This window comes from Podarcis melisellensis, assembly GCF_964234715.1.
Source record: "Podarcis melisellensis genome assembly, chromosome: 3".
Taxonomy (NCBI): Eukaryota; Metazoa; Chordata; class Lepidosauria; order Squamata; family Lacertidae; genus Podarcis; species Podarcis melisellensis.
The window spans coordinates 105,134,629-105,154,885 of NC_138530.1; the positions used below are offsets into that span (position 1 = coordinate 105,134,629).

The 20,257-nt window shown below is 42.0% G+C and overlaps 2 protein-coding genes across 5 annotated transcripts in view; one reads left to right on the top strand and one right to left on the bottom strand.

The window, feature by feature from the left end:
• The window catches only part of OTOR (otoraplin), a 149,898-nt gene that overhangs the window by 110,502 nt on the left and 19,139 nt on the right, over positions 1–20,257 (bottom strand). The window lies entirely within an intron of this gene.
• The window catches only part of KIF16B (kinesin family member 16B), a 104,226-nt gene that overhangs the window by 74,770 nt on the left and 9,199 nt on the right, over positions 1–20,257 (top strand). For all 4 annotated transcript variants that reach the window (XM_081905984.1, XM_081905985.1, XM_081905987.1 and 1 more), the window contains 3 exons: positions 2,339–2,461; positions 2,855–2,944; positions 13,676–13,759. In XM_081905984.1, the coding sequence (XP_081762110.1) occupies positions 2,339–2,461; positions 2,855–2,944; positions 13,676–13,759 (297 nt within the window). The remainder of the gene's footprint in view (positions 1–2,338; positions 2,462–2,854; positions 2,945–13,675; positions 13,760–20,257) is intronic.

Below are 20,257 nucleotides of genomic sequence, written 5' to 3' on the forward strand. Positions count from 1 at the left end.
CAGGGCATTTCCAGGGGAAGGAGGGGAGAGATGGAGCGTCCCAGCGGCTGAACATTTTGTAGAAGAGATGGAAGCGATCCATCATCAGCTCCAGCTCAACTTAGAAAGGGCTAAGGCACAATATAAGAAGCAGGCAGACAAGAACAGAAGGGAAGGTGAAACCATAAGGGTGGGGGATCAAGTGTGGTTGTCAACCCAAGGGTTGCCGTTCAAAGGGGGTTGTAAGAAATTGAGGCCCAGAAGATTGGGACCCTTTGAGGTCATTCAGCAGGTCAACCCGGTAGCTTTCAAACTCCGATTACCCAACCACATGAAATTGCACCCAGTGTTCCACAGGTCGTTACTGTCACCATACAGGGGGGGACGTGAAGGGGAGTACGTCAGGGGACCAGCCTTGGAAGAGAGGGAACGCCGCAACCATGTAGCGGAAATCCTCGATTCCAGGTGGAAGGGAAATCAGGTGGAGTATTTGGTGGCGTGGGAAGGGGAACCGGAGTCAGAAAACACCTGGGTAAGTGCAGAGGAAGTCAATGACGAGGTTTTAACAGAAACGTTCCACCAAAGGTTCCCGAGGAAACCTCAGCCGATAGCAAGGTTTAGGAGGGAGTATTTCGGCACCACCGATGAGGAAGAGGAAATGGAAGGGTTCGCGGAGTCGGAGTTGGAAGAGGGAGTGGACTCCGATGACGAAGATTACCGAGAGAGTAGGAACAGCAACAAGTGGAGGGAAGTGTTCGCGACGTCGGAAGATGAGGGAGGTTCTTTCAGGGGTTTTACCTCCTCACCGCCAGTAGGGGAAGAGACGGGAGGGGGTGAAGGGAGCCCTGGAGGGGAGGTGGATGTCAGGGAACTGCCATCTAAAGCGCCGGGGGCGCAAAGGCTCACTGAGGTTGAGAGAGGAGTAGCAGCGGAAGAGGGAACCAGTAGAGGGCGAGCAAGAACTCCAAGGGAAAGTGAGTCGGAGGGATGGCTCAGAGACACTTCCAGCGAAAACAGTGGGGAGGTCTCAGGACCTCCTATAGGGACACCCACACCTCGCCGGAAACTGTCACGCCGAGAGGCCAGACGACGTGTTTCCGTTAAAGAGCTTTTATGTTGGAAAAGATTCCGAAAGCAGCCACTTTCGGATTCTACTAGTGATTGACGCAGCCATGCTGGAGGGGCTCCGTCACAGGCAGAGGTTTGAAAACCTGATCAAACTCTGAGGGACTTGCATTTTACGCACAAGCAGCTCATCGTCCCATCACAGATACACATGCTTTTGTTGTTTGCTACATTAACATTTCTGTGTGCTGTTACTTTGTCAAGCTTTGCTAAGCCTATGCTTGTAAGATTTTAAGGACTCCTCAAGAGTGAGGTCCATTCTATACAGAGATGTTCTATAGGTGGTGTCAAGTAAAACCACCGAATTTGTTGTGCGTTTGATCGCTTACATGGTCTAGGGCAGCTACCCAAGTGCTATCTGGACATAGTGAGAACTTTCAAAACCCACATGGTTTTATGATGAGAAGCACTAAAATTTGCAGTGTCAGTAAGCATAGGCCTCGATTTCATTGCTTAAACTACATCAGTTGATAAAGATATTGATGCCTGTATGATTTTTAAAAACAGTTTTTTATAATAATAGGAAGTCTTTTTTCGTAATCTTGTACAGGTTGCTACTTTCACCATATGCTGAAATATTTTAATAAATATGTTAGTAAAATCATAGAAAAGCCAACTGAATGATCAGTTTTAAGGTATAGCAAGTTGCCAGCTTTCTTTAAGCTTTCCTTGTTGCAACAAAGGTTACTTTATTTCTGATCAGAAAGGCTTGTGACTACAGATTGCATTCTGAGTTTTCCTTCTGCAAATGGAGAGGATCCACTTTGTGGAAGAGGCTGCAATCCAGTGGATTCCTCCTTTCCTTTTAGGACCCTGCAACATCTCCCACATTGTTCCAGAGGTTCTCAGAACCTCTGTCAGAGATTTTCAGGAGAAAGAGGAATTGTCAGAATTTGTTTCCCCACCTCCTTCCAACAGACAGGCTTTTAGATGTGTTTCTTACGTGATCATAAAAGTGGTTATAAAGTTTTATTATCTGTTTTTCATTGTGCTTAAGGTTGCAAAAAGAGTAAGCAACACTTGCAGAGATTATTTCCATTTTCCTCTCTGCCCCTGAAAGAACATTCGCAAGAGGATTACCACTTGCTTCTCATAAACCCTCCATTTAATAATAATAACAATCTTACTTTATTTTACTTTTCTGTCAGAAAACGTATTTCTGGCCTTACAGACTGTTGTTCATGAAGTGATGCAGGTTTTAATTTGTTCTTCCTGTTTGATATTCATTTGATAGCGAATGATCTGTCGCTCTGTTAAAACAAACCCAGATGACCTAAAGAATCCAGTTAAAATTAGTATTCCACGCTATGTCCTTTGTGGACAAGGGATGGATGAGCACTGTGAATATGAAATAAAGGTAAGAAGTTTAACTTCTTTTTAAAATGAAAGGTGTGTGTGTTAGAGTGGGAGGAGTGAGAACTAAGGGATTCACGAAGAATCTAAGCTGGATGAATTTATTATAGGAAGCTTAAAACCACGGGCACTCTCTATGGATTTTACTATTATAAAATCAGCTCTGCGTTCTGTTGTCAGTTTGCCCACTGAGTCAATTGTGCGGATGTGGCTCTCGTGCAAATCCTGTATCAATGCGTGCATTTATTCCCCATGTACAAGATGAGCCAGTCCCGATAATAATAGTTTGATGGGAGAAAATTGTCCATTGCAGGGAGCCATAGTACAGTATCTGTGTTTCTATATATGCTTGATTCATCTTAATTTTGCTATTTTCTTTTTCACCGCTGCATAACAGATATCAGTCCTCGATGAGACGTGGACAGTATTCAGGCGGTACAGTCGGTTTAGGGAAATGCATCAAACATTAAAATTAAAATACCCAGAGGTAAGTTTCTAATTAATTTATTTCTACATTTGTATTCATCTTGCCTTTTCTGCTCCAGGAACACACAATTTATTGTATTTCCACTAAAAATGAGCCTTTCAGGATCTCTGCTACCATGATTCAGTCTTTTACTTACGTGTTGTTACTTTTCCTTCTTTTGTCAGAGAAAGCACTGGAAGGATTTTTGTGCTATCATTTACAAGGCTGTGTGTGTGTGTGTGTTTCACTATGAAGCCCACCAAAATTACAGAAGGATTTTGTTGTTTCTTATAATATCACTGAAACAAAAGTTCAAAATAGATATTTGGGGTGTTGGTTCCTTCCGAAATTTTTGAGTGTAGAGGAATTCATGAACATACTAAATCTTTCTCTGCATTACCTTTTAACCGTTTTTCTTGTATTTTCCCAGCATTCTGTTGTAGTTTTTAATTGTGAAAAATTCTATGTAATTTTCTGGAAACATTCATTTAATATATAAATACGATGATTTGCAACATAAAAAGGATTTGGAAACATCCTTGGTTAAAAAGAAAAAAAAAGTGCCAAAGAAAAACTAAGCAGTGGATCATAAAGTGCCTGTAATCCTCTTTATTCCACAGCTTCTGTTGGTTTCCTAGTAGCCGAGGGAAAACCTGGGGAGATCAGTGCAGGTCATACGATATGATCGTAGCTTTCCCCAGTCAGTGTGAGAATCTTAAAGGGGAAAAGATGGCTGCCTCCAGTTGATCATTGTAGAGCTCAAGAGTGGAAAAAGGGCACAATGATGCAGTTACGTCCTCTTTTTCAGGACAGGTGTATTATCCATTAAGAACAATAGTTGCTTGGAGGTAATCTTTCTTTGGACATTTTATTCATAACTCTAGTGAAGTGAACTTCAGAGTATTAGAGGATTACTGCATGATGATGTATTCAACTGTCTGCCTCTTCTAGTATTGGTTTATAAATCAGTTGTTCACATTCACCACAGAAGTTCACAAATGTCTTCTGCTCTGGATGATCTAAAGTTACAACAGAAAGCACATTCTCTCTTCACTATAAAATGGCACACCCCTCCCCTGCCAACAGTGTTTTAATAATGTAATTGACTGAGGTGTCTTTTTGAGTATTTGTAGTTAAATTAGTTAAGAGAAGCAGATCTTAAAGGGAAATGTGCTAATTTAACTGTACGGTGGTACCTCAGTTGTCAAACATAATCCATTCCAGAAGACTGTTCGACTTCCAAAATGTTCAAAAACCAAGGCGTAAAGGGCGGTCGGCAAAGTCAATGGAAATAAAAGAAAAACAAGCAGCGCAAGCTGTTTGACTTCCAAGGCATGTTCAAAAATGGAAGCAATTACTTCCAGGTTTTCGGCATTCGAAAACCGAAACGTTCGGCTTCTGAGATGCTCAAAAACCGAGGTGCCACTGTACTTAAATTCAGTTTCTATATATGCTTCATTGTAGAAGCTCCCGGTTTTCTGTTGTTGTGTTCCTGGGCACTGACAATTTTCTGAATCCCTGGTTTATGGTATAGACGTACCTAGTATTTAAAAATGCATACAATAAGCCTGCAACGTATGAGCATTTAACTTGTGTGCATTCAGCTTTACACACTTGGCAAAAAAAGAAAAAAGAAATGGAAAAGTGGGGAAGGAAAAAAGACTTTGGCAATCCCACCTGTCACTGAACCCAGTGTGCTTTGACTATATGAATTTTGGCTTTAGGCACGTTCCCCAGTTCGTAGCCCCAACGTAACTTGCAGGCTTATTGTATTTGCATATATTTGTAAATGAATATAATGCAGTTTAGATGTCTCTGTGAAATGGTATGCTTCTGTATGTGCACTTACTTTTTGATCCATCCCCGTGATTACAGAGGTTTTGAGTGAGCTTTAAAATAGCACTCTTGCTATTTAAGTAGAAGAATGGTTAAAGTTCCATAAATTCAAATATCTAATGTCAAAAGGGGGGGGGCAGAATCCCAAATCCTGTGCACTCATTATTTTAGCAGGGCTCTTTTTCACAACCTTCTAACTCCAGATGTATATTTATTGTACATTGAGAAATGCATGCTTGCTTAATTTATGCAATGTCCTGTAGAGGTGAACTTTATAGCTCATTAGCTGTTCAGTTCTGGGCTACTGCCTCTGTATTCTTAATCTGAAGATGCATTTCATGTTTCCGCCACCACATTTCCAAAAGAAGTGTATTGAAATATTGATTTATCACGGGAGGTAAAATTCCAACAGTTTATTAAAAGAGAAATGCTGTCATCTTACAGTTTTGAAATTTTGCAGCATGTTATTTTGTCGAGTCAGATAAACAAGTTGTTGTTGATGACCACATGAATGCATCCAGTCAGAATGTTGGACGTGCTCACTTCGAGACTAATATGTTGGTGGTGTCAAACACTAAACATTGGGTATTAATTATGCATTTGGTATTAAATCATGCCTAAATGTCTGCTGGCATTTAGAGACTCATTATTTCCTGACCTTGTAGCATGTTAGATTAAAATGGCGTTTCACAACACGGTCCTAATGCTATAAAGAAGCAATGTGCATGTTGACTGCATAGAATCAACACTTGAGGAAAAGTGGACTGCAAAAAGAAATGGATAAAATGGAGGACGGGGGGGGGGGGGAATTAAGCTTTTTGTTGACCCTAAGGATACACACTGAGTCATTCTGTTGTGGTTTGTTATTTATATTTCCATAAGCAAAGAGCTTATAAATATAATTCGAAACAAAAAAATTCCTTCCAGTAGCACCTTAAAGACCAACTAAGTTAGTTCTTGGTATGAGCTTTCGTGTGCATGCACACTTCTTCAGATGGCATCTGAAGGTGCTACTGGAAGGATTTTTTTTGTTTTGACTATGGCAGACCAACACGGTTACCTATCTGTAACTAAATATAATTCGGTTTATGAATTCCACCAATTAATAGCTGAATACGCTCGGTTATTTTATTCTATTTATTTACAGGGCTGTACATAGTGTATATTTACCAAGTCTCCTCCTCATCTTTAAGAAACCCTCACTGGATCTAGAAAATTGAAGCCATTACTGATTGGTCACCAACTTCCTCCTTCTGGGGCAAGGTCCTTGAATGGGTGGTCGCAGACCAGAAATCCAGGCTGAAACAAATTTTCTAGATCCATTTCAAGCTGGGTTCAGGTCTGGCTTGGGTATGGAAACTGCCTTAGTTGCTCTGTAAGAAGTTCTCTGTCAGGAGAGAATCTGGAGAAGCATGTCCCTTTTAGCCTTGATCTCTCAGTGGCTTTCAATACCACGACTGTGGCATTTTTCTGGAGAGTCAGAGTCAGCCCAGCCATTGGGTAGGGTGAGGCCGCCGTCTTGGGGCAGAGAAGTGGTACCAATTTCCAGCAAGATCTCGTCAAGATCATGCGAGATCTTGCAGAGCATGAGAGATCTTGCCTGAAATCAGCACCAATAACCGTGCGGCGAGGCAGGAAGTCACTTTCCATTTCTCCACAAGTGGCAAAACAGGATGGGGGCCCCTGGGGGGTGGCATCACTCAGTCGTGTTTCTAGGTCTCCTTGGATATTGTTTTCATGAGGTGGTGCTTGGGGACTGATGTTTGGCCCCATGGAGCCTTCAGTTCAATTTTATCTCTCATGCTGCTTGACATCTATGTCAGAGAAGTGACTAATAAATTTAAATAGTAACAATAATAACAATAAAATTCCAGCTGGTACAGATTTATTTCTTGCCTTTGCTGCTTGTCTCTCAGTTCCTGATGTTGAAGATCTCCTTCTTAACAATATTTCCCTGGTTTTGGGGTGTATTGCTGTTGTTGGTGATTTGAGCTCTAAAAAGTGCAAAGAGATACTCAATGCAGAAGACCTTAGGCTTATCTGAAATTGGCTTGTTATATTTTTGATTAATCAGCTCTTTGTGCTATTTGTATAAACACAGTATAGATTTTTAAACTTAGATACCATTAAAAATGCTTTGGAGTAAAGCAGAAATTGCACTCCCCTCCCTTTTCCCTTACTGAAGATCTGCTACTACTCGCACCAGATTTAACTTAAAGGGAGGTTGTTTGTTTGTCTGCAGGTATATTTCTATGTGACAGCTGTTCTTTTAGACCCTGGGGCCTGCTATTAATTCTGAGAAGTCAGAAACACATCCATCTCATCAACCCTAAGAATTATTGCTATCCTTTGATGAGTTTTCATTATTAGCATTTCTCAGAGGCAATGGTGGCTGAAATTTACAGCACTGTTTGGTCTCATAAGACAAGAAGGTTTCATAAATGCTGCCAGATGTTACCCAGCTGAGCTTCTGTGCAGTGAGAAAATCGTCTTTAGAGGGGACTGTAAAATCATCTTTGGAGGGGCCTGCTAATGTGGTTATGGAGATTTTTGTTTCACATAGAAGCCAGAGTGCGAGACCCTGTCAATTTCAGGACTGTGACTGGAATACATAATGATCACACCAGTCAGAACCTAGTCAATACATTCTTATCAATTTAGTGGGGGAAGCCGACTAAAAAGGAAAGGATTGTGTGAGCATAGCCTTACAATAATTTATAATTCTTGCCTGTTCTCATTTGATAATCACATTTATAAAATCATAGAATACCGTAGAGTTGGAAGGGAACACGAGGATCATTTAGTCCAACCCCCCTGAATATTTTGCCCAGTGTGGGGCTCAAACCCACAACTCTGAGATTAAGAGTCTCATGCTTTACAAACTGAGCCGCAAGCAAATGTTTTAAGGTATGAGGAGTGCCAGTATTGTTGTTGTTTAGTCATTTAGTCGTGTCCGACTCTTCGTGGCCCCATGGACCAGAGCACGCCAGGCACTCCTGTCTTCCACTGCCTCCCACAGTTTGGTCAAACTCACGCTGGTAGCTTCGAGAACACTGTCCAACCATCTCGTCCTCTATCGTCCCCTGTTGGTCCCTGCTTAAAATTGTTTTGCTTTTAAAACACTCCTTGGAGCATTAAAGGGAGGGCGGGAATGCTACTACAACTGTGTTCAAGGTGTTAGGTCACAAAAGAACTATTCCAGGCTTTATGAAGATTATTTATTTATTTTCTTACTTCTGCATTTGTTTGCATCTTTATTGGTATTTAAAAACCAATAGCGTAAAATAATTGTAGCATTTCCATTGTAAATGGAAAATATAACCTGCGCTGTTGCATGTAAATGCTCAACTGTCCTCTTTAGTTGGCATCCCTGAAAACTGTTTGTGTAGTGCAGTTGATTAGTGCAATTTGAACTAAATAGAGTTCAGCGTAAATTAGGTTAAGTGTAAAAATTTGGGAAGGTTTAAGCCCCCCCCCGAAAAAAATTCTCTATTATTTTGCTCAGATAAATAGTACAATCCAGATAAAATTAAGCGTTCCCTTGCTGCAGGGATGGGAGGAATTTGACCCAGATTAGAGCATGGCAGGAGGGAGGTATAACTCCTAAACTCCAGAGAAGTTGCTGATCTGCTGTTCCAGTTCTGATTGGAGTGCCGGCAACAGCTTTTGCAAAAAAAGAAAAAACGACAGTATTATTTGTTTTGTTTGTTTGTTTGTTTGTTGAATTTATATACCGCCCTATACCCGAAGGTCTCAGGCCGGTTCACAGAACAAAATCAGAATATAACAACCATAATATATATAATCAAAATAAAAACAACAACCTCAAAAAAACCACCGCATTTTAAAAGGGCATCGGATGTCAGTCAAATTGAGAGAAGAGGCACATAAACAAATAATAATATTGCACTTGAAGTAAAAAAACAAAAAAAAACTCAACAGGAAGTTGAGCAGTAGCCTGTTGTACACATCCTTTTAAAAAAGTGTATGTGTAAAGTCCTGTGTTCTCTGGCCCTCAGTGAACAGCTGGAAGTTACGTTTAAAAAACAAAACAAAACAGATGATCGTCATTATAGATATATTAGATATACATTCAGATTGCAGTAGTTACCGTATTTTTCGCTCTATAAGATGCACTTTTCCCCTGCTAAAAAGTAAGGGGAAATGTGTGTGCATCTTATGGAGCGAATGCAGGCAGGAGGCTCTGTCAGCGCTCCCTTTAAAGTGCCGTGTGGAGCGTGTGTGCGGCTCTTGGAGTCCTTCTCCCTCCTCAGGGAAAATCCCCCAAGAGGGGGTGTGGCTCTTGGGGGAGCTGTAGCTGCACGCAGTCTTTCCCAGGCAGGGGATGAAGGCTCCCCTTGCCCGGGAGAGGCTGCGTGCGGCTAAAGAAGAAGCCAGGACAATGAGCGGGATCCCGCTGGCTGTTCTAGCTTCTGGCTTAACCACGCAAAGCCACCGCAGGGGAGTGGGGAGCATTCATCCCGCTCCCCTGCGGAGGCTTCGTGAGACTATCCCTGGCTTTTGCGGGAGGTGGGGGAAGGGACAGTGCGTGTGGCTCTGTCCCTTCCCCCACCTCCCAGAAAAGCCACCAAGAGCCACGCTCCCTTTAAAGAGTGCGCGGCTCATGCGGGAGGAAATCCAGTAGACTTGCTTTCGCTGAAGCCAGGAGGGCAAGAGGGATCAGTGCGCAAGTGGGCGGGTGGGCTGTTGGTGGCAGCGAGCGGGCAGACAATTGGCGGCTGCAGCAAGGTGTGCTGTCAAAAGTGGTGGGCAGGCGGGTGAGCGATTGGCGGAAGTGACCCCCCCCCCAAAAAAAGCGAAATTATTTAATTTCTTAATTTTCGGTTTTAAAAAATAGGGGTCGTCTTATACATGGCAGCGTCTTACACACAGAAAAATACAGTAAATAGGTACCGCTGCGGCGGGAAGGTAAACAGCTTTTCCGTGTGCTCTGTTTTCCATCACGGTGTTCTGTTGCGCCAGAAGCGATTTAGTCATGCTGGTCACATGACCCAGAAAGCTGTCTGTGGACAAACGCTGGCCTGAAAGTGAGATGAGTGCTGCAACCCCATAGTCGCCTTTGACTGGACTTTACCTTTACCTTATCATGAAGCAAAAAGGAAAAAGGGCTGGGGCAGCGAACACATAAGGATAAAACTGGTATGACTGTATGACTTGAGGGAATAAACTTGGTTCTATGGTAAATTTATTTCTGTAAATAGCCCATGGCTTTACTAGTCCTGATTTTTTTGGTAAGCAATTTAAAATCCAGTTAAGGCTCCATAGTGTTTATAGCACTATAAAAGGTTTGCATGAACTTCTAAATTGCACTCCACTCACTTTTTATTAGAGTTCTGCGTATGAACACTACCCTAGACTACTTATAATGAACACAGTGGTGAAGTCGTTTATCAAATGATGTTACCTATCATCCATGATACTACCAGTGTTTACTGCTATATCCAGCTAGGCCCCCAAAAAATTGCTTTTGGGAATGAAAGATGCCCCTAATCTGGATAAAATTTTTCTGCAGAATTTAATTTGTTTCCTTAATAACATCGGGCAGACCGATGTTAAAATAATAATGCAATAAACCATGGTGTCTAGATCTCCTCTACAAGTCTATGTGGAAGTGGGTGGGATTCTGCCCATTTTTTTCTGGCTACGGAAATCAAGCCATGCTGTCATTTTTAGTTTAATTAATGTCTACTTAGCCTATGATGAAAATATTGTACCATAATTTATAGACTAGGTATTAAGCATGATGCCATCAGGAAATGGAATTTAACAGAACAATTCCCAATATAAAAAAAGAGAGCACCCCTACTTTTTGGGGTTGGCAAGGAGAAAGAGATCAGTTTCCATTCGGTAGATCATAGCCAGTCATGCACTTCCGTAAACTGCAGATGTGACAATAGGAAGCCCTGCATCCCATCTTTGTGACCTGCCAAGACAGTACAAGCAGTTCAGGGACCTAGGCCATAAGATTTGGTGTTCTTCAAACAGAACCAAGGACGGCAAACGGACGAAAGAAACCCTTTATTTGATTGAACTGTTGTGTTTCAGAAATATGACCTGACCTGAAATAGGTGATACTCTTCTCCCTTGTAAAAAGTTTGAAAAAGGTTTTACTTTGCCTTAATTGGCTTTTTTAATCAAATGTTTGTTCAAATTATATTTCCCCTTCTGACCTGTTTTAGAGCTGCTTGCTGTACGAAGCTATAAGCTATAAGTAAGGCAGTTTTGCCTTTCTTACCGTGCCTCTTGAAAGTGCCGTAGAAATGTAGGCAAAAGCTGTTTTATCCTCAAATAAGTTACTGGAGAAATCTTCCAAGGCAAGAAAGATAAGAGTTGTCAAATTTCCAAATATATAGTGCTACTTCCAACTTAAGAACTTTTTTTTTTCTCCAGTTCCTTTACTCGAGGAGTTTCAGGACTTCTCTAGAAGATGAGGCTTGAGTTACTTGTTTAAACTTCAAAAACTTTAAACTAGGACACTTTTCCCCCTTTTCATTATAAGCTCAAAAGTAAGTGAAGCAGCCCCTGACTATCTACAGAAAGAGACCACTTCTGATTTTTCTCGAATCAGACATAGAAAACCAGGACAAAGGATCAGAAGTCAGACATAGCCCTTGAAAAACTGAGAAAATCTAGGCCTGAAAATGTTAAATACCTTAATGCTTAAAGTGACATTATTTTAATATTTCTCTCTGTAGATTTGAAAGGCTAATGCACAAAAATCAAGTCATAATGAAACATTAAAAATTATTTTTGCTCATACTCTGCTTCTCTTTTCTTTAAAAGTTCCCCCTCCCACACCCCCAATCTGTATTGGGGGCACGAAAACAGACTTTCTTCTACTTTGAAAATGAAAAAAAACCGGCACTACTTTTTTATTATTTCATTTATTTATAGTTGCATTTATATCCCACCTTTCTTCCATCATAATACCTGAGGGGTATTATATTTATTTATTTATTTATATATATATATATATATATATATATATATATATATATATATATATATATGCTTTCGTAGATTATATATATAATGTGTGTGTGTGTGTGTGTGTCTTATAATACATGTGTTCTGTGTGATGAGCTGGAGACATCAGCTGCTCCACATTGTGCCCCTACCTCCTGAATACAATCTGTGGTACGTCTATCTATGCTGACTGCCAAGGCACTTCCGGTTCAAGATGCTGACTTTGAATTTTAAAGCCCTTCAAGGCATAGAATCAACACATCGTAGAAACCACCTCTGCCTATTTTGGCTGCTATCATAATTACATTCCTCAAATGGGGCCCTGCTTCATCTTTCATCAGTGCAAGGAGAAGCAAAGCCTTTATCATAATTGCCAGAGGCTGTGAACAATCTTCCTGCGGAGTTCTGAAACCGAACTTGGTAGCTGCCTCTGGAGAAAGGCTGCAAGGAACACCTATTTCAGCTAACTGCTGTGGCTCAGTGGGTGGCACGAACAAAGCCTGAGTTAGTAAAAACTGCTTTGGGGTGGGGGTTTTTTGTTGCATTCCCCCTGCTATCTCAAATGCCGTTTTGCTTGCTTGCTTGCTTGCTTGCTTGCTTGCTTGGAAGCTGTTTTGAGTCTATGACAAAGTGGCTTAGAATTCTAGGCCGTTCTAAAAAATTGTCTCCAAAGAATGGAAGAAGGATTGTTAAGCATATCAGGTGCAAGGGTTTACACAAGTGCAACAGGCCTTCTCCCCCCCATGACCCTCATTGGCTCGGGTGCGTGTGGTAGACCCCCCAAAACAGCACACAGGGGGAGGAGAAGCGAGGTCGCTCCATTGGGCTTAGGCTGATGAAACATTTGTAATGTTGAATTCCTTCTCCAGATTGCTTTTTTGAATTTTAAGGCCTTACTGCTGAATTCATTTACTTAAGTATAAGTCCCACTGACGGGTGGTGCTGTGGGTAAAACCTCAGCGCCTAGGACTTGCCGATTGCACAGTCGGCGGTTCGAATCCCCGCGGCGGGGTGCGCTCCCGTCGTTCGGTCCCAGCGCCTGCCAACCTAGCAGTTCGAAAGCACCCCCAGGTGCATGTAGATAAATAGGGACCGCTTACCAGCGGGAAGGTAAACGGCGGTTCTGTGTGCTGCACTGGCTCGCCAGATGCAGCTTGTCACGCTGGCCACGTGACCCGGAAGTGTCTGCGGACAGCGCTGGCTCCCGGCCTCTAGAGTGAGATGAGTGCACAACCCTAGAGTCTGTCAAGACTGGCGCATACGGGCAGGGCTACCTTTACCTTTACCTAAGTCTAGAACTGAAGAGGTCTTGTGTATACTGGATTATAACCTATGGTTATATAACCTATGGTTATAATCTAGGTTTGGGTTATAACCATAGGTTTGGGTTATAACCATAGGTTATAATCTAGTATACGCATGACCTCTTCAGTTCTTTTGTAAAACATTTGTAATGCAATAATATGCCAGACATACCTGGTTCAGTGGGACTTACACTTAAGTAACCTTAAGGCACAAGACTCTGTGATAGTTTGACTGACATAGGCTTGTCCTGCCCACAATTACAACCTCAGGTTAAGTACTTAATTCGTTCCAGAGGTTCGTACTTAACCTGAAATCGTTCTTAACCTGAAGCACCAATTTAGCTAATGGGGCCTCCTGCTTCTGCTGCGCTGCCAGAGCACGATTTCTGTTCACGTCCTGAAGCAAAGTTCTTAACCTGAAGCACTATTTCTGGGTTAGCGGAGTCTGTAACCTGAAGCATATGTAACCCGAGGTACCACTGTATATTAAAAATGAGTTTGAGAATGCTGTTGCCATTAATGCTGTACAAGCAAGCTACCCATGTACATCCTTTCCCCTCTGTATCTTATTTCATAATTGCTAAGAACATTTCTCAGTTGATTCATTCTCTGTTGCGTCTTGCAGCTGGCTATGTTAGAATTTCCTCCCAAGAAGCTCTTTGGAAACAAAGATGAACGAGTCATCGCAGAGCGTCGGAATCACTTAGAGGTAATAGAATTTTATTTATATTTTTTTAAAAACTACTTCCTTTAGATATATTTACACGGTTCTGTCTGCTTGACCAATAGGAACCATTTCCATGTGGTAGAAATTAAATAGCCTATTGGTAAATGGGCAATTGCGGCTGCTTCATTTGGCAGGGAAGATGGCAACAGTATATCATAAAGTAATGTGGCACATAGATCAGAAATATTCTTATGGTCTTGTAAAGAAGCATTGTAGGAGTTGTAGGAAATATGTTCATTAGAGGGCTAAGAGTTTGGGAATGAGATGAGTATTTAGAACAGAGGGAAGATTTTATAGATCTTTTTGATTCTGAATTATTAACTTGCTGTTTTGGCTCACATCAAAAGTAAAGGGAGCTATATAGACCCATAAGAACGCCCCACCAAAATATGTATAAGGGCAGTAGTTTTATTAGACCACCAAAATATCACAAAACAGTATGCAAAATTTCAAGTTCTCCAGAATTGTCATTATAAAAGTGTGACCCGATGCAGATTCTGTGGCCTCAATACCAGCATTACACACACAAACACACACACACACACACAGAATATTACTATATGTACTTCCCTTTAATGCATTGACTATTCATGCATGGGACAGGCACTAACTATTAACTACTGTATCTCAGAGTAAAGAAAACAAAATTCTCATAGAATCTTAGAGTTGGAAGAGTCCTGAGGGTCATCTAATCCAACCCACAGCAATGAAGGAATCTCAGCTAAAGCATCCATGACAGATGACCAATCCAACCTCTGTTTAAAAACCTCCAAGAAAGGAGAGTCCACCACCTCTCATGGGAATCTGTTCCGCTGTCAAACAGGTCTTAGTGTCAGAAAGTTTTTTTCCGAATGTTTAGTCGGAATCTCCTTTCTTGTAACTTGAAGCCATTGGTTCAAGTTCTACCTTCCAGAGCAGGAGAAAACAAGCTTTCTCCCTCTTCCATGTGACAGCCTTTGAGATATTTGAAGATGGCTATCATATCTCCTCTCAGTCTCCTCTTTTCCAGGCTAAAAATGCCTAGCTCCTCAATCAGGCTTAGTTTCCAGACCCTTGATCATCTTGGTTGCCCTCCTCTGCACACATTCTAGCTTGTCAACATCCTTCATAAATTGTGGTGCCCAGCATTGGACACAGTATTCCAGGAGTGGTCTGGCCGAGGCAGAATACAGTGGTACTATTACTTCCCTTGATCTGAACCCTATACTTCTGTGGATGCAACCTAGAATAGCGTACTGTACAGTCCTCTCTCAGCAGTCTAAATGTCTAACCATGGTAGAGGTGCATACAGTCCTCTCTCAGCAGTATAAATGTCTAACCATGGTAGAGGTGCATAGCTGTCAAGCGTCCCTTATATGGCGGGACAGTCCCTTATCCCAGCGCCATGTCCCGCTGCTGTCCCTTATTGATGATGTCCCTTAATTTTCCCGGGTTTCAAAGGAAGCAGCTCCTCTCCCTCCCTGCCGGCCGGGGAGGAGGGAGGCTCCAACTGTGTTGCTTGGCTGCATTGCTCACCCAATAAGGAGTCTAAGAATAACTGGGGGGGTGGAACTTACATGCCTTGTGCCGATCAAATCGGCCACGTTGCCTGGGGACTCGCCTTTGCTCAGCGCTTCCCAGCGGAGAGGTGATGGTGGTTTTCCTTGCTGCATCCCCTTTGCCAGGTTGCTGCACTGTGGGAACCACAGCTTGAGGCTTCGTTTGGCTGCTGGCTGGGCTTTCTGCCTTTGGCTTGGAGGGGCTCAGAAGTCAAACATACCTGTGCTGGGAAAATCCCTTATTTTGACTGCTGATCCCTTATTTTCGAGGCTGCTGGTCCCTTATTTTCAAATCTGTAAGTTGACAGCTATGTAGAGGTGCAGGACCACATGGGCTTGCCTCACCCATCAACGTTCTCGCATTCAGCAAGAAGATCTAAAGGAGGGTTGCATATGACCCACCAAAAGCTCAGGGGGAGGGGACGACGACAACATGGGGACCCCCAGCAAATAGGCAATATATTTTGTTCCCCATCTCCCGCACATTCCCCCTGCCCTTTTACATTTCCCCCCAGCAGTTGCATGTCAGCATTGGGCTTCCCCAAGTTTTCAGCAATTCGTTCTGAACTGGAGCTCCTAAGAACACCCCAAAACACATCCTTTTAAAGTGTGTTTTGCTGCTTCCAAGTGCACTATTAATAGTACCAGTCTGAAGGTGCCTGCTATGCCACAGCCAGAAGATCAACGCTCACAATTGCTGCCAAAGGCATCCCAGCAGGAAAACAGCACAGCAATCAGCATAATTAGGTCAGCATTCAGACAAAAAGTAGCTCTCATTGTGGACTACTTCTGAAGGCATCTCAGTGCTAGAGAGCCAGCTTAACAGCAGTCAGCAAAACACCATCCGGTTAGGAGGCACTGGTGGAAATAAAATAGAAGTGAAGCAAATTAAACTTCAGGGGGATGGGGGGGAGCATAACTGGAAGCCAACCAAATGAACTGTGTTTACATCAAACAGCCTGGCTGGTCCCTTCATTTCACATAGAAAGTCAGTTTATTCCATAAGCAGACGATCACATTCGTCTGAGGTCAGTAGGCCAAGACAAGATTTTCTTTATGGAACTGGCTGGCAGCAGCTGAGATACTGTCTCTGCTTGTCACCTCGAGGGATAGTGCAAAAGGCCATTAGCACCAGGTGGCTGGCTGTAAAATTTGAGCGCTGCTTCTTGATCAGGAAGCAAGGTTTGCTGGGCTTTGAAAATTGTCAACTGTAGATATCCACATGCAGCTGGGAAGCAGAGAATGACATCCCTGTCAGTGAATGTTTATTGCTTTGATGAAGGATGCTTCTCACCTAGTCAGTAGCCTAGTAGTATTGTTTGCATTCTCCTGGTAGTTTGCAAGCATCTGACTTCAGCAAATTTAATGCATATATAGGAACCAGTTTCTGTGCAGGAGAATCCATGGTGGGATGTGAACCTCAGTGAATGGTGGTTTGGTAGTTGTTATTGGAGGAAATGTGTGGATTCAGAAATAGCCCATGGTAAAACAGAGTCCCGTTAACTGGTACAGTTCTTTCATTTTTAGCTTTCTGTGAAAAGCTTTCTCTCACATCAGACTAGACTGCACAGAGCATTGAAAGGTATTTTTTCCCATATGGGAGTTAAAAGTATTTCAACGGGAAATTAAAATGAAATATAAACAATAAGATTTCTCAAAGACTAAGAATTTTTTTGGTCAGAAAATAGTTAAGCAGTAATGTGTTCTGTCGCTGCTACTGTTCACAGTAGTTAGATAAGACTTTGAAGGAAAAGTTTCTAAAAGAACTCACTGAGCTAGCAAAACAATATCTGTGGTTTATCAGTCCAAATTGCAGATAGGGACTCACAGCACTCCTCTTCACAAAAAACTTCCCTGAATATAGACGTTAGGGAGAACAGTTCTTGCCTATCCTTTCCCCTGACACCCTAGTTTTCTGCATGCATGGATTTATTTATTTGGTGAGGTGGAGCATTCAGTCATATGTGTCCCCACCTGCAGTCTGAAGTGAAGGCACCTAGGCATGAGTTTGCCAGCTCAGTGAGAACTAAGCCTAAATCTCGGGCTTATTTTGTCAACTTTTAATTTAGTGGTCTATAAGGGCCTGTTGCATGGTAAAACTCTAAATTAATTGTTCAGCAGTTTAAGTACTGCAATTTAACTTTAAAGCCACCCTTGCTTAATTAAATCTGTCTTGACTGACACAGCCAAGAATTTTGTTGATTAAAGTTAATGAATAGAAGTTAATGTTGTTTATCCATTCATGCCATTTGATAACTATAAATAGGGGAAAGCTGTCATTATTTGACTGTTTTTAAAACCATGGCTGTGCGGGTGTGTGTATTTAAAGAAGGGAAAATAAAGCATGACAAAATTTAGTATTAAAATTACTCCCCTTGAAAAGTAGCAACTTAGCCGCCGTTGGACACCTGCACCAGGTTTGTTAAGATGCAGTTTTTGGACATCACAAAATGAGCACTGAACAACTCTGCGCTTGGGATATGGCTGTGAATGTGTGTTGTTGTTGTTTAGTCATTTAGTCATGTCCGACTCTTCGTGACCCCATGGACCAGAGCATGCCAGGCACGTCTGTCTTCCACTGACTCCCACAGTTTGGTCAAACTCATGCTGGTAGCTTCAAGAACACTGTCCAACCATCTCGTCCTCTGTCGTCCCCTTCTCCTTGTGCCCTCCATCTTTCCCAACATCAGGGTCTTTTCCAGGGAGTCTTCTCTTCTCATGAGGTGGCCAAAGTATTGGAGTCTCAACTTCAGGACCTGTCCTTCCAGTGAGCACTCAGGGCTGATTTCCTTAAGAATGGAGAGGTTTGAACTTCTTGCAGTCCATGGGACTCTCAGGAGTCTCCTCCAGCACCATAATTCAAAAGCATCAATTCTTCGGCGATCAGCCTTCTTTATGGTCCAGCTCTCACTTCCATACAGCACTACTGGGAAAACCATAGTTTTAACCATACGGACCTTTGTTGGCAAGATGATGTCTCTGCTTTTTAAGATGCTGTCTAGGCCTGTCATTGCCCTTCTCGCAAGAAGCAGGCGTCTTTTAATTTCGTGGCTGCTGTCACCATCTGCAGTGATCATGGAGCCCAAGAAAGTAAAATCTCTCACTGCCTCCATTTCTTCCCCTTCTATTTGCCAGGAGGTGATGGGACCAGTGGCCATTATCTTCAGTTTTTTTGATGTTGAGCTTCAGACCATATTTTGCGCTCTCTTCTTTCACCCTCAATAAAAGGTTCTTTAATTCCTCCTCACTTTAGCTACTGTTTATAAAAGTCACACCAAATGGCTACAGCATTATGAGACAAATGGAACATGTAAATCCACATTATAACATCTTATTACATCATATATGGTACCACATATGTTGGGTTTTGCAGAATATTTCACAGCTTGTTGATAAAGATACCTTTGTTCAGCATGTGAATGTTATACCGGCCTACACTGTAACCCGTCTCCAACATTTTTGTGACCCATGCAATGCTGACTTATTGCTTCATTGCACATCTAGCAGTAGTTGATTTCTGCCTGTACTGCTGATAGCGACTGCTTATCCTGCATCTGTTTGTATGGCCACCGTCACACCACAAAGTGTGGTACTGCACTGATGCAGCACACTTTGTGCCCAGTAGTTTCATAAGCATAGCTTTCCGTTACTGCTGTCTCCTGTTCTCAGAAAATACAGCAGTTTAAATTAACATGCTTGTGAGTCAATTTATTGGTTGACATCGCAAATTTGCCACCTTCAAAGGAAATTGCCTAGGAAATATTCTTCTTCTCCCCAAGTCTGGCTCCAGAGTGTGGAGTTCAGAACCACAACAAAGGGCACGCTGTCAGTATTGGCTATTCGAAGCAACTCATATATTAGGTAACTTTTTTGAAACTGGCATGGTATGATTTTGAAACTGGCATGGTATGCTAGAAATCTCAATTTGGCCGTCTGGCCCAAAGCCTTTGCTTTCTTAATGGCTCATTACTTTTCCTTTGTTTTCTTAATGGCTTATCTCCTAGGCGATTGATTACCTCTTGAGGAAACTAGCCTGTCTTTAGCTTTTAGCTTTTAACATTTGCTGGGTCCGGGGATTAAGTGCCTAGCACCCACAAACTCATAACATAAACTCATAACAATAAGCTTCTTTTGTCTTAATGACTTTCCACTTTCCTGTTTCCTTTTGCCCAGTTGTATTTAGTGCTAATTAACACAGCCATTTCTTGTCATTAGGTGCTTTTCAGATAAGTTATGTCTTTTTGGAATTGCATGTGCAGCTTAATGCCTGCAAAAGGGATTCAGCATATGGCCATTTATTCTTACAACACTTGCCTAAAAAACACAAGATTTGTCGGGTTTCTATACAGATACTTATGAGGTTAAAAGAAAAAGGGTGTTCCAGGTATTGTGCCTCAGTTCCGTGTTAGGTGTAAAAATAAAGCCCACAAAAATCCTGACCTTTGAAACACTAGACTTCCTGAATCTCTATCCTGGCTTTCATTTGCTGCCTACACGTCAAGATAAAGGAATAAACAAATGCCACGAATGTTGCAGTACATCAAACCGAGTTGCTTAAGGCTCTGAAGGGCATATGCTACTAGTTTTATCAGATTGAAGAGTCGAGTTATTATATAAACAGCATCACATTGATGCCTAGCAGTAGACAGTTGTAAAAGAAGACCGTGCAATGGAGCTTGCTTGCAGAAACGAATGGAATTTCATCCTCAGGATTCAGTTCGGTGACATGCCATCATAACAAAGGACACCACAGAATGATTTTTATATGGGGAGGAGGGGAAGTAAGGCAATATTGTTTTCTACCCAGTCTCCTTCATACTTTTTGGATTGTGGTCACTTCTGTAACCCAAAGATTATCAACTTGTCATTATCAGTTTGTCATTTAATAATCTGAATCATTGGGGTTTCTTCAAGCCTATTGGTCAGCCCTTTTGTATTAATC